This window comes from Halichoeres trimaculatus, unplaced genomic scaffold (assembly GCF_033239565.1).
Source record: "Halichoeres trimaculatus isolate MK-OKI-2021-1 unplaced genomic scaffold, fHalTri1.1 fHalTri1_scaffold_8, whole genome shotgun sequence".
Lineage (NCBI taxonomy): Eukaryota > Metazoa > Chordata > Actinopteri > Labriformes > Labridae > Halichoeres > Halichoeres trimaculatus.
Window position 1 is genome coordinate 18,262,107 of NW_027437186.1, and position 12,858 is coordinate 18,274,964.

General features: G+C 38.8%; 2 protein-coding genes across 2 annotated transcripts; one reads left to right on the forward strand and one right to left on the reverse strand.

Moving 5' to 3' along the window:
- Positions 1-1,299: 1,299 nt before the first annotated feature.
- On the reverse strand, positions 1,300-3,425 carry LOC141795045 (C-signal). The gene is made up of 4 exons (XM_074675791.1): positions 3,082-3,425; positions 2,375-2,552; positions 2,091-2,185; positions 1,300-1,901 (listed from the first exon to the last, which is right to left on the reverse strand). The coding sequence occupies exons 1-4, from the start codon at positions 3,406-3,408 to the stop codon at positions 1,710-1,712; spliced, it is 792 nt and encodes a 263-aa protein (XP_074531892.1). The 5' UTR covers positions 3,409-3,425; the 3' UTR covers positions 1,300-1,709.
- Positions 3,426-5,146: 1,721 nt separating this feature from the next.
- On the forward strand, positions 5,147-12,149 carry nphp1 (nephronophthisis 1). Its single transcript, XM_074675721.1, has 20 exons — positions 5,147-5,347; positions 6,299-6,360; positions 6,572-6,632; positions 6,903-7,036; positions 7,110-7,302; positions 7,645-7,746; positions 8,042-8,139; positions 8,254-8,302; positions 8,433-8,520; positions 8,754-8,848; positions 8,961-9,089; positions 9,199-9,273; positions 9,422-9,532; positions 9,725-9,807; positions 9,997-10,073; positions 10,191-10,290; positions 10,410-10,522; positions 10,615-10,688; positions 10,828-10,872; positions 11,078-12,149. The coding sequence occupies exons 1-20, from the start codon at positions 5,282-5,284 to the stop codon at positions 11,351-11,353; spliced, it is 2,031 nt and encodes a 676-aa protein (XP_074531822.1). The 5' UTR covers positions 5,147-5,281; the 3' UTR covers positions 11,354-12,149.
- Positions 12,150-12,858: the final 709 nt, after the last annotated feature.

Sequence of the window (12,858 nt, forward strand, 5' to 3'; positions counted from 1 at the left end):
CTCTGGCACTGTGAAAGTATCATTTCCATTATGTCTACAAACCACAGTTTAGATTCATAAAGAGACTCCTAATGCTGCCATCAAGTGGTCATTAAAATAATTATAATCTATGTTGTGTGAGCTTTATCTGCTCACTAAATGTTTGACAGAAAAGTGGGGGAATTTTTAACAGTTCTGAAAAACTTGGGCTTAGCCCTGTATTAAGGGAAAACTCAGTCTCCCATAAGAAATAAGTTAGATTCATTCACGTGTTAACATCACAGAGTGGTTATAGCAGTAAAATAAATTCACCCAGTAACCCAGACTTGAAAAGAATCAGGTCAACGTTGTGTAAAAATCCCTTAACAGGATTGAGTTCAGTCATTACCTGGGCAATTAAACACAGCCCACAGGGATTTAAGCCTCCCTCCCTTCTCTTCCTCTGTAAGCAGTGCCTGCCACTTTGCTACTGACAACACTTCTCTACAACAACAAATAATTAATTTCTAAAAAGTCTGCAAGAAGTAAATGCGTTGTAGTTCACTGTTTCATCACATGGGGAAAAATGGTTGAAAAATGGAATGTTAAAGCTCTACTACTGTTCATTGGTTAGTCAGTCAGGCTACCATCATGTAAATAGTCAAAGTCCTTGCATGAGTAGCATTTTACGACATGGTTGCAGGGGTTCTGCAGCACATAAGTAAATATGCAAACTTTTTGAAACACGTCCCCAGCATCAAATTTAAAATGAGAGTAGTTTTGTACAACTTTTTTTTTCATATTCAGCATTAGATATGGGGTTGTTTCAGTCTTATTGAGTTTAAATGTTTTCAAAGACAGTGATTGGATTGCTGAACTTATAAGGAAAAAAACATTCATAAGCTGAATTGCTAATACTTCAGTAAGAAGTATAACATTCTCTGTTAAGTATGAATCTTATCATTTCCCTACATTTAAGAAAAGTGAGTTTTAAAAAGAGGAGCATGTTTGTATTTTTTCAGCCACATCCTGTCACGGTGTGGAGTTCTGCTGTCCTTTTCAAGTTGTCAAGCCACGGATGAGGAAGAGGTCACTGGGCCAAGCTAAAGGATAGTATAACACATAATTCCCTGCAAAACTAGAACCTGACACTTTTACACTCAAACTATTGTCAGGCTTAACAAACCAGTCAAACATGTTCATCTTTTTACTGTCTGGTGTGATTTCTTACATTGCTTTGAGTCAGGCTAGCTTCATCCAGTCCCACTGCTAAACTGAGTGACTAATGTAAGTGGGATTGATGTGAACCTCAGACACTTTTGACAGAATCCATTTGATAAAATAAAGTGAAACAGACAGGAAAAAAAGAAGAGTAAAATACTTACTCCCCTTTTACCATTGGATTTAGCCCTTGCCCCCCTAAATTAATTCATAAACATGTCCTTCATTTGATAGTATTTATGTCATTGTATAATCATGTAACACAAGTCACTAGTAACAGAGACTGATATAACAAAAAACAATCCTTCAAATGAAATTACATATTAGATGGTTGTGTTGCTAAACTAAATGAGTGTAGCACACATAGCATCATATCCCAAGGTGGAAAAAGGCCTCATTTTGAAGGTATTATAAGTATTAGGTTAATTTGAGCACTTCAGCAGGTTGAGGTAGAGGGAGAAGTTTGTCTTTGACTCAAGCACCAGAATGTATTCAGGTAAATTCACCCCCTCTTTGTTGATTTATTGACTCTACCAAGGAAGTTCAGTTCCATCCCAGCTGTATGCCTTGCCAGTTTTTTCGATGTTCAGTGCGTCTATGATGCTCATCAGACAGTTCACAGAGTGTTCAGTGCTGAACAGCTTGTCTTTTGGCACATTCCTGTGATACGGCCGAGACAGGTTTGTGTTTACTGTTCCTGGGTGTAAAGACACACACACTACCTGCAAAATCAGAAAAAAAAACATCAGCTTTCACATGACAAAAATATTTTGCATAATCTAATGAGAAATCATCACCTATTATATGATATGTATCCCTGCAAGAGACATAGATGCTAAAAATTGTCTCCTCTATGGTGTCGTTTATTTAGTTTATTAACAAAACCAACATTAAGCATCAATGAAACTTACCTTTGGTCGACTGCGACCAAGCTCTATGGAAAGATTCCTGGTCACCATGTTGAGGGCTGCTTTAGACATTCTGTAGCTGTACCAACCACCAAGGCCTGAGAGGAGAGAGGATAAAGTTAAACCGAAGCAGAATGCACTCATCAACTCAAATATTTAAATGAGAATACTTAAATAACAATTAAGGGTTATAATAATCAATGTACCGTATCTATTTCATCTGGTGTGGTCTACATAACAAAAATTAAAAAGTAGTGTTTCTCAAATCCTGGAAACATATTTCCTACCATTGTCCCCAATGGATCCCACTTTGGCAGTGATGTTGACAATGATACCACTGTGCTGCTTGGACTTCTCTGCTGGCTGCTGACCAAAACCTCCTCCACCCTTCTGGAGAAGAGGGGCGAAATACTTGGCCATCACCAGGGGACCCACTGTGTTGGTCATCAAGGTGGCAATGGTGCCCTGAAAATCAGCAAGGAAGTCAACGACACAGATCAGTAGTTTCATGTTACATTTATGAGGGGCACATGGTGAAGGAAAATTAATTAATTTAGAAAGGTTTGTCCCAGAGTTACGTAATAAGGAATAATCAATATTCAACCTAGTGTGACACTTTAAAATCAAAGAAATGTAATTAGCCTACATGAGGTTTCTTCTTTAAGTATAGATCTATTTGATGACTGTGATTTCTGCATAAAAGTTCACTAGCCCTATGTAATCTAAAATTAATGATTATTTCAAAATCAGACGTGTGATGTATGCCATGACTTTGAAAGCAGATCCCATGACTCAGATTTCACACAGGGTCTGTGCATGCTATGATGGTACCAGATCCAACTTATTGGTAGAGCAGGACTTCAGTAACCAGCAGACTGAAACCTGGTACACGCCATGTTTGTAGACACATGTGACATCAGCACTGCAGGTCAGATGCCCTATCTTTCATTTTACACTTTGTGGAGCTTAACACTGTCGTGTCAACTTGCTTTACCTGGGCAGAAACATCCCTGAGACTAGTCTCTCCTTTTCCAGAGGGATGAAGCATTGCCGAGGAGTTGACGATCAGATCCAGCCGACCAAAGCTCTCCTTAACGCGCTCTGCAGCCCCGCGGACGTCTTCCTCCCGGGTAACGTCCAGCCGGAGAACCGTCACTCTCCCGGGGTGTTGGCTGGCCAGCCCCCGCAGGTCTGCCGCTCCGTCCGGATTACGGCATGTAGCTATAACAGCAGCCGGGCTTTTGCTTTTCAAGATATGTTTGCAGAATTCAAGCCCCAGTCCTCTGCTGGCCCCTTGAATAAGCGCAACGGGGGCCGCCATGACAGTTAATGACGTGACAGTGGTGGTGAATGAGGAGAAATAGTGTTTGCTACATTCAGGCTCTCCTAAAATCCTCGTAATGTGGATGTTAAAAGAAAAGTAGGAGAGACATTTGAAGAAACGGAACTTTCGATGACCTGTCGGGGTTTTAGTTTAACATCTATACCCTGAACGGGCTGAGAATTATTTACATGTCAAGCTATTGTTGTATTTATTTATTGCAAATTTGAGGCTTACGTGAAAACCCTGAAGGCAGCATGTTTCACAACATAAAGAATACGCCCTCTGTAGGTCACGAGAAAGGCACTTACAAAACTCTGAAAGCACAGGAAATCTGAGTGAAAAATCTTGCTTTTAAACCAAGGATAACATTGCCTTAGTAGCATGCTTTTCGCAGAAAATATTCTGGTTTCATGTAACCCCTAATTATCCCCCTGAACATTCCCTGTGGAAAAAAATTAAGTCAGCATACGTTTCAAAGCCTGCCTGTTGTAATAACCTAATTCATGTTACATACACTATGGATAACTTGATAACTTTTTTGATCTTCTTTATATTAGACGGATAGCATTTGTAATTATATTTAATTTTACTAGACAATGTCTAGGTGGCGGTCGCTTACCGACAACCTTTAAAGCGAACATCAGATTTACACTTTCAGGAAGAGAGTTGAAGTTGATGCAAATTTAAGTGTTTCGGGAAAGAAATGAAACAGATCAAACCACCGCCAACATTTTTTTTTTTTCTTTTTTTTTTTTTTTTACATATTTTTGTCATGAATACAAAAGGAATCGTTTACTGTTGACGATGGATTAAATCATATGATTTTAGCGGATTAAAGTTTGCAAAAGAATCAATAACGAGTTATCTGTGTATACTGGGGTGATGATGGCTTTATTGATAGCACTTCAGTGGGTTGAAGAGGTCAGACCTTGGAAAACAGTGATGTGCTCTGACTCCAGCTCATCTTTGACCAGCATTAAATATGGACACTCCGACAGCAGAAAAGATATTTTACTGGAAATACAACAAACAATATTCAGAATCCAAATGATGGGACTAAGAACACCATTTGTATGGATCCCATCTCACATAGGCTTGAGTGGAAATGAAACAGCTGACAGGTGTGCAAAAGAAGCAACAAGAAAGAGTCACATTGACATACAAGTTCCTTTTAGCAAAACAGAGATGAAGACCAGAATTAAGCACAAATTGAAAGAAAGGTGGCAAAAACAATGGGGAGAAGAAAGAACAGGCAGATGGTACTATGGAATTCAAAGGCAAGTAGGAGTGATGAGACAGAGCAAGATCTGGCAAAGAAGAAACTGTAATTTCAAGATTAGAGGTTTGGTCACTTTGGACTTAACAGCACACCTTTTAAAATAAAGAAGCATATTTCAGGAAACTGTGATTCTTGTGAACAGCAGGAAACAGCATGTGGTACTTTATTGTCCAAAGTATGAAGTTGAAAGAAGGGAACTTATTTTCAAACTCACAAAAATGAAGTTGAGATTGGACTTGAGAGATATTTTACAGAGAAATTCAGGTGATAAATGTTATGATGCACTATTTCAGTATCTTAAGACAGCAAATTTGATGATGAGAATACTTATTATTATTATTAATTTTAGATAGTAGAATAAGTACATTTCAGTTAGATTCCCGATCCACACTCCATACCAGTTGGTGGCGGTAATGCACCAAAACGTTATTTGCCAACCGCCATAAAACGCCAAGAAGAAGAAGTCTGAAGCGGAAACTAGTTGCCTAGCGACCAGAGGAAGTGTAGCGTCTGCTAACTTGCTAGGCGATCAGCTATCACATGGATTATAGCCAAAGATTATGCTAATATACTGCATTAAAGAGCATATAAATGCCACCAAAAAGAAGAGGAGCCCTGCAAGTCGTCCAGGGAGAAGTGGACGGCATCAAAAAACAGGTTTGCCGCCGAATGACCTCAATATGTTCACTACATTGATTTAACGTGGAATTGGTTGCTGTTGCAAATTTTCCTCGTCCTCAAATAGCGCTGGTTTTATCCAAGTTTCCACTCTCAATCCAAAACAGAGGAAGCAAATAAGTGTCCACAACTTTCTGCATCTGTTTTTTTCCTCCGTCCGATAACTTCATTTAGGAGGCACGAATTACAGGCATAGGATGAGAATATCCTACAACAGATCACATACAAGTTTCAGTCATGTGAAATGTTAGTCTGCATGAGCTAACAGCAATGAAACGTTTTTTCAGGGATTGGTCAAAGCTTAGGGGTGCTAATGTCTTCTATCGCAAAAAACTCAAGTAATAAAGATATGGTTAGTGCTATTCTCTGTGGAAACAAAAACTTAAAGAATCAGAAACACAGTGTTGTTATATGTAAGTTATGATTGTTTATTGCTTAAGAAACAATTAGAAGCCAATCTTCCAATAAGGGGTTGAAATAAATTTCTCAGACCAGAATGGAATACATTTGTGTCTAAACTGTATGTTGAATGGTAAAAGTGGGGTTTTTTTCCAGGGAGAAAATCATGGCCCATAATTTAAACACATATGCAAATTTTACAATGAAATAAGCCCTGCAATGAAGCATACAGAAAAAGAATCGTCAGTGCTTTTAACTAATGAGAAACTAGTGTGACTCACTACATTGGAAGCTCTAATAAAAGAATGTTTACTAAGCTAAATGTGAAACGTAAGTTGGCCAGCAGCACAGGTTCACTGAAGAGCATCATAATAACAAGGTCATTGGCTGGTCAAGATTAACGTATTGCAAAGGAGTTTATATAACACTAATTATACATTGCACATAAAAATATAAAAGGAGGGACTTTACAGTGGTGTCAGCAATCTTACCAACCTAATCTTATTTTACATTTTTATCATTGCATTTAAGTTTGAAAGTCTGGTGAAGGATGTGCAGAGTAAGGATGGATCCACAGAGGAGTCATTTCAAAGGTAAACCTCTGATATAGACTCAGAACTGCTCCCTCTCCCATTTCTTACTAGTCTAGTGCTGACCCTCATGTTCACAAGATCTGTTATGGCATATGTTTACTTTCTTTTGTCTTCTTTTTTGTTTTTTTTATAATCCCACAAGTAAATATAAATCACAGTTTTAATCGATGCTTTGGGTTTGCTGTGATCATAATTAACATTTTTGAAACAGGTGTCAAGAGCTGCAGATATCAGCGGAGAAAATACAGAAGACACTGAAAAATCTGACTAAGGTTAGTAATCAGGTGTTCATACCCAATTCATTAATTTTGTAATAACTCTTGGATGATGAAAGTTAAACAGATTTTTGGTAAGCAGTTATGTGACCTGTTTAATGACGGATAAATCTTTGATTATAAGTTCATTCATGCAGTGTGTTTGTTTACTGTTAAAATGAAAAAAAAAAAAGACAGAAACCAGGGACTTCTGGACTAAGTGTTCTGTCTGTATTTGTGAAGTAGATTTGAAAATATCTACTTTTGAATTTTTCTTGATTTTTTTAGGCTGATGAGCTGGCCCCTGTGGGAAACTATGATCAGAGGAAGCTGGAAGAGGAAAAACGTCTGCAGGACCTGCTGGAGCGCATAAATACACTCTCTGAGGAGCTTTCACCTCCAGGACCTAGTGCTGCTGCTTGGTCAGTTCACTGCAGATTGAAAAAGTTACACTAATGTCAACATCAACAATAATCCATTCATTTATATTTACAGTGATGATTCAAAGGGTGACAGTATGGATGAAAACGAAGACAGTGATGATGATGACGACGATGATGATGATGATGATGATGATGATGATGATGATGAGAGGGAATCCGGGAAACCACCCACTCAGTCAGAGCCTCGTCTCTACACAGTCCTCAGTGACTTTAAAGGAGAACAGGAGGGAGATCTGTCTGTGCAGGTAAAGTCATTTTTGTCTCAGAAACATACGTAGATACTCAAGCATAGTCAGGCTTCATGTGAACAACATGCAGATCTCAGGCCCATGCTCTGTCAGTGCCCTGTTTATTCAATGTTGCATGTGTCCCTTATTGCTACTCAAATGTAATCTTACCTTGATATCTACAAAAAGACTTCTCTTTTTTTATTTCTCTTACTGTCTTTGTATTCAGCTATTTACAGCAGGGGGTGCTCTTGCCCAGCTGGTCATATGTCAACAGGCTTACAGGCATAATGAGAGCTTATTTGAACTCTCATATATTGTAAAGCTATACGAATTGTCCGTCATTTGTCATGCTTCCAGACAGGGGAGGTGTTAACAGTCATCAACAGGACAGCAGATGGATGGTGGCTGGCTCAGGACAGTAAAGGCAACAAAGGGGTGGTTCCAAAAACCTACCTGAAGGTACATAACCTGCCTAAACATCAGACAAGTATTGGCTTAGTAAAACTCATTTAAATATTATTAACAGCAAAATAGAAGCTTTGTTTCCAACTTGTGATTTTTTCCATTTGTGAATTCATAACTTTGCAATGCTGTAGTAACTCAAGTTTATGTAAAGGTCTTATCTGATCGCACCCTGACAGAAACCTGTAGTAGGTTCAAAGCTATATGCACACCTCTCTGTAATGATTTCAAATCTAACAAACAGGAATGTGTTGCTGTGAAACAGTGGTAAAATGAAATTCACTTTGGTCAGATTGGCACTCGTGTTGATGATGAAGATGATTATGATGAGGAAGAGTCCGAGGAGGAAGAAGAGGATGATGAACTGAGTGAAGATGGAGCGAAACAGAGGTTTTTTATTTTTTAACTTTTTCATTTGGTCAAGGAGACTCTTAACAGTATTTCTGCCTCCCAAAGTGAAAGTAAAACAGCTTTCATAAGGTCTTTATTTCTTTCCTTCTACAGTGGTATCTCACACTCCAACTGGGGTCCAGTTAAAAAGGCTTTAACTGAGGTAAATACAAACTGGACAGGTATGACAACTACTGTAACTCAAAGAGATGCTGCTTTAAAATGAAAATATACAGTCAGGTGAGTTTGTTGATCAGTTTCACCATGGGTGTATTTATCTGTGTGTGAGACAGATTGATACCACAGATGTGCTTGCTGCCATGGGGGCCATACCATCAGGATTCAGACCATCAACCCTGAATAAACTGCTGGTGGAAGAAGGTCTCTGTCAGACACATACATTTTTCTCAAAGCGAATTCATGTCAACTGTACAATATTTCTAGTGTTTGATTTATTTCACAAGCCCTATGGGTGATCTTACTCTATGTGTTTTTAACATTAAGAGAAACAGAGCGAAAGAGGCTCTTGCATGATCGTTTAATAACCAGACTGAGTTTCATACTTTCTACTCATTAATACAGTGGAATTAAAATACTATAATCATTTTTTCCAGGGGAAACATACAGAGGAAGTCACTACATTCAGCCCAAACTCAGTGACTCAAAACTCTCCTTTAGCGACCTCTTCCTGGACCCAGACACTGGCAGGGTTAGACATCCTCTCTGCAAATGTGTGATACTGAGTGTATCTATAAAGCACACAGATAATGTTGGCAGATTTTTTACCTCAAATCATCCAATTCTCTTGTTCTGTTGTACAGGTGCGAGCTCGACAGGTCAAAACATGTGTTTGTTTCTCTCTGTGGAGCTGCAGGATGATTCCTACTCCAGGTGTTGGAGTCCAGGTGCTAAGCAGACACATCCGAATCTGTGCCTCTGATGGAACCAAGGTCAAAGACAGTATCTCATTCAATTTTGTTTTATTTATTTTTTTATTTATTTTTTAATTTTTCTACTTTTCAATCACAGGTTTCTGAATGAGTTTTTCTTGCTTAATAGGTGTTAAGTAATATCCACACTGTGAGGGCAACTTACAACTCAAAAAACTCCAAGACTTGGACCTTTTCTCCACGGGTATGGTTACAGCAGCATAAACATTAACTTACACATTGTTGTTGTTTTGTCTTTTTAGTCACCTCTGCCAATTTTTTCCAACTCTAGCACCCTTAGACCTTAGCACTTAACCAAATATTGTGCTGAAAGCTGATCTGTAATGTCACAGGTAGCAGGTGTCCTACCCACGCTCCTGGATGGAGACTGTTTCTTACGCTGCAGCTCTTCCTCTCCTGACCTTGGTATCCTCTTTGAACTGGGAGTCACCTTTATAAGGAATGTAAGGTCTTACACATGTATATACTGTAGATACCCACATTGTTATAGGATAAAGTCAGTGCAAACAGGGTTTATCTGATCACACAGAAAATAGAAAACTGCTATCCAGATCTCTTTTTCTTAATATAGATGAGAAAGAAGCAGAACTACTCCCTGTTAAATCAGCAGTCTGATCCTTTGTGTGTGTTTTTAGTCCACAGGTGAGAGGGGAGACATGAGCTGTGGTTGGGCTTTCCTCAAACTGACTGATGACTCTGGAAATCCAATTCCATATAGGTAAAAACATTAACCCACTCAAGACATGCCCTGCATACAGCAGCCCTAACATATTCACATCATGAACATTTTTCGTACAAAAACTGTCATGTTTTAGATAATGACTGTAGGACCCAATTGTATGAAATGTTGATCATTTCGCTCTCAGTTCTTGTGAATCTAACCTAATCTAATTCAACCTGTGTGTAGGACCTATGAGCTGCCAGTGAATGGAGGAACTCCACATGAGAAAGATGTGTTGGTGGAGGCAACGGTCACTCGAGGGTGTAAGAAGATCACCACTTGTTGTCACATCAAGTCGTTTTGAAGTGTCTGTGCAGAGTAATTTTTACTGTAAAACTGAAGTCATAGGCATGCACTCAGTGTCTTTCTTCTTCTCTTAGCTCCAGCGGGTGTTTTCCAGCAGATGCTACATGCCAGGCGGCAGCCCAAACTCATCGTGAAGTTGAAATCAGTTAACAACAGGACCAGAACACAGCTCAGGTGAGATCATTAGTCTGTGCAGATGATGATATTATATGTCTCAGTAACAATAAATGATTCATTTTTAGACTTTTGTTTATGTGCTACAGTGCATAATGCTATAGATTTTCCTGTTTCAGCCTCCTCCCTGACACTCTCATGTACAGTCTGAACTGTGTCCACCTACTGGCTCTGCACAGGCAGCTTCTGGCTGATGCGCTCCTGTTGGACAGGCCAACCATGCAGAATGCCGGTAATGCACACTTTAACTGCCTCCTATCCAAAACATAGATGCTCACAGTTCATGAAAAACAGAATTTTATATAATTTCTCTCACTGTTTCAGATCCAATATGCAGTCCCATACTTGCTACTTTCCCAAAGCTGTTAGACCAACCAGACCTGCTGGATGCTCTCAGGGTCAGTCACAGTTAAAAACACTCAGTCATTTTTCGGATTAAATAAAGATCAAAAAGCTATAAGAATGATGTGGAGTAATCACAAAGAAGAGTGAAATCAAAAAAGTAATTTTTTATGACTGTGTTTGTCCTTTTTTCAGAGTGCCTGGCTGGGTGTTGAAACCAACATGACTAGGGCACAGAAGGTCAGTGAGCTAAATGAATATTTGTGAATGTGTGTTTTTGCATAATGCCAATACAAACCTCTAGAGGGTGCTTTAAGTATGAGTAACCTGGTAGCCTCCCCCTCCTTAGAAGTGAAACTGTGTGTGTGCATGTACTGTATACACTGCATATCTGCATATTACATTAGAAGATGTGTGTAAACGATTCTTGTCCCTATCTTTGCAGAGAGACCTGTCCTATTTAAAACAGGAGTTCAGTAAAGTCTACATGTCCATCTATGTCCTCCTCTACTCACCCTTGCTGCCCACCTATCGCTGGGCCGACCCACCCTCAGAGGAGCAGCGAGCCAGAGTCATCTTCTCCACCCTGGATGCTCTCAAACAGAGCCAGCAAACCACCGGCCAATCAGGAGGCAATGAGCTCTTTATAGACCCTATGCAACAGCATCTCGCTTTTGATGTCATAGAACTGACCTTTGACCTCCTCCAAGTGGTGCGGTGACATCTCATTGCTTGAAAGAGAGAGAGAATTGGTACAATCAGGACTAAAACAAGCCACATTCACCTAAAAATTCTAGAAAATGTCTGACCACAAGATTTCAAAAGCCAAGATTGAGGCCTGAGTTGTGTGTAAAGAGTAAAAAAAATCTGCCAATGGGGTGCAAAATATTTACAGGTGAAGTTTCTTAAACTGAGTCATTGTTTGTTTTTAAGAAAATTGACTGGTAAAGACAAGTCTAATTAGAAATTTTTCTCTAGAAATAAGACTCAAAAATATGTTTAGATTTCAGTCTTTGCAACATATCGGATTCATTTGTAAGCTTACAGGATATTGTTGGTGGTATTTGTACTTTTGAAACTGTAAATCAAGGGCAGGACCAATAATTATTTTCATCTGCCATTGTTTTTTTTTCACATTTATTTATTTATCCTATAAAATATGGAATACATTATCCAAATTTCCCAAAAGTCTGAAGAGATGTCTTCGGTGTGCACACTTTTTAAAAAGAATAAAAAATACAAATACAATTCTATATTGCCTTCATGAATTGAAGAGCACCAACCAAGCCTTTTGGAGAATAGAACCAGTAGTCTTTGGATTTTTTTTCTATAAATGGTTTTCATTTCTTAAAAGATTAGTCTGTTTTCTGTACTTTCAAACTTCCCCAACCTGGATGTGGATTACTGGTGTCAACCAAGGATAAAAATAGAAAATAAAAACCCAAGAGATTATACTGATTGAAGAGTGTACCCAGTGTAACGTTGTGGTCCGATGATGCTAAACTATATTAGATCACACAGTTAATACTCATATAAAAGCTCATTTCTTTGTATGTTTTGATATTGTCTATCAGGCAATCATTTCACGTTTCTCACCAACACAAACAGGACGGCATGAACACCATGTGAATTCCTGAACATTCATTACTGAAAATGAGAAGATACTGCCTGAAGGGTTGTGAAAAAAAGAGACTGAGTAAATGTAGTCAATGCAAACATCATCAGTGGATAATAGCTCCACATTGAACGTTACCACGAGTCACTGCTGCGCTAAAGTAAACACCAAGAAAGGTTACAGTAATGAGAGATAAAGATACTGAAACGATGTATGTGATAAAACAGTTTTACAGGTTTGAAAGTTCTTTTTATAGTCAATCTTTTTTTCTTTTATAACTAATCTTTGCTTTAAATTTAATTTTGTAACAGACTTGTTTTCACCCTCTGATCGCTGAGCTGCTCTGCTCCTCTCCACCCACAAGTTCAACATTTGTAATGTCTTTGTGTGTTTGTAGTGTAAAGTTACAGAGCATAAGAGCTGTGTTCAGGGTTAATAATTGGCCCGCTGTCGCCATTTATAGCCGGGTATAAAAGAAAGAGAGCAGAGAGAGGTTGGATCAGTCTGGGCGCAGACGGGCTGGGTTATATTTCGGTTGTAGTTCTGCATCAATAGTAACATTATCAGGGAAAAGGCTGGTACAATATATCAGCTCATAAATCAGTAGGCAT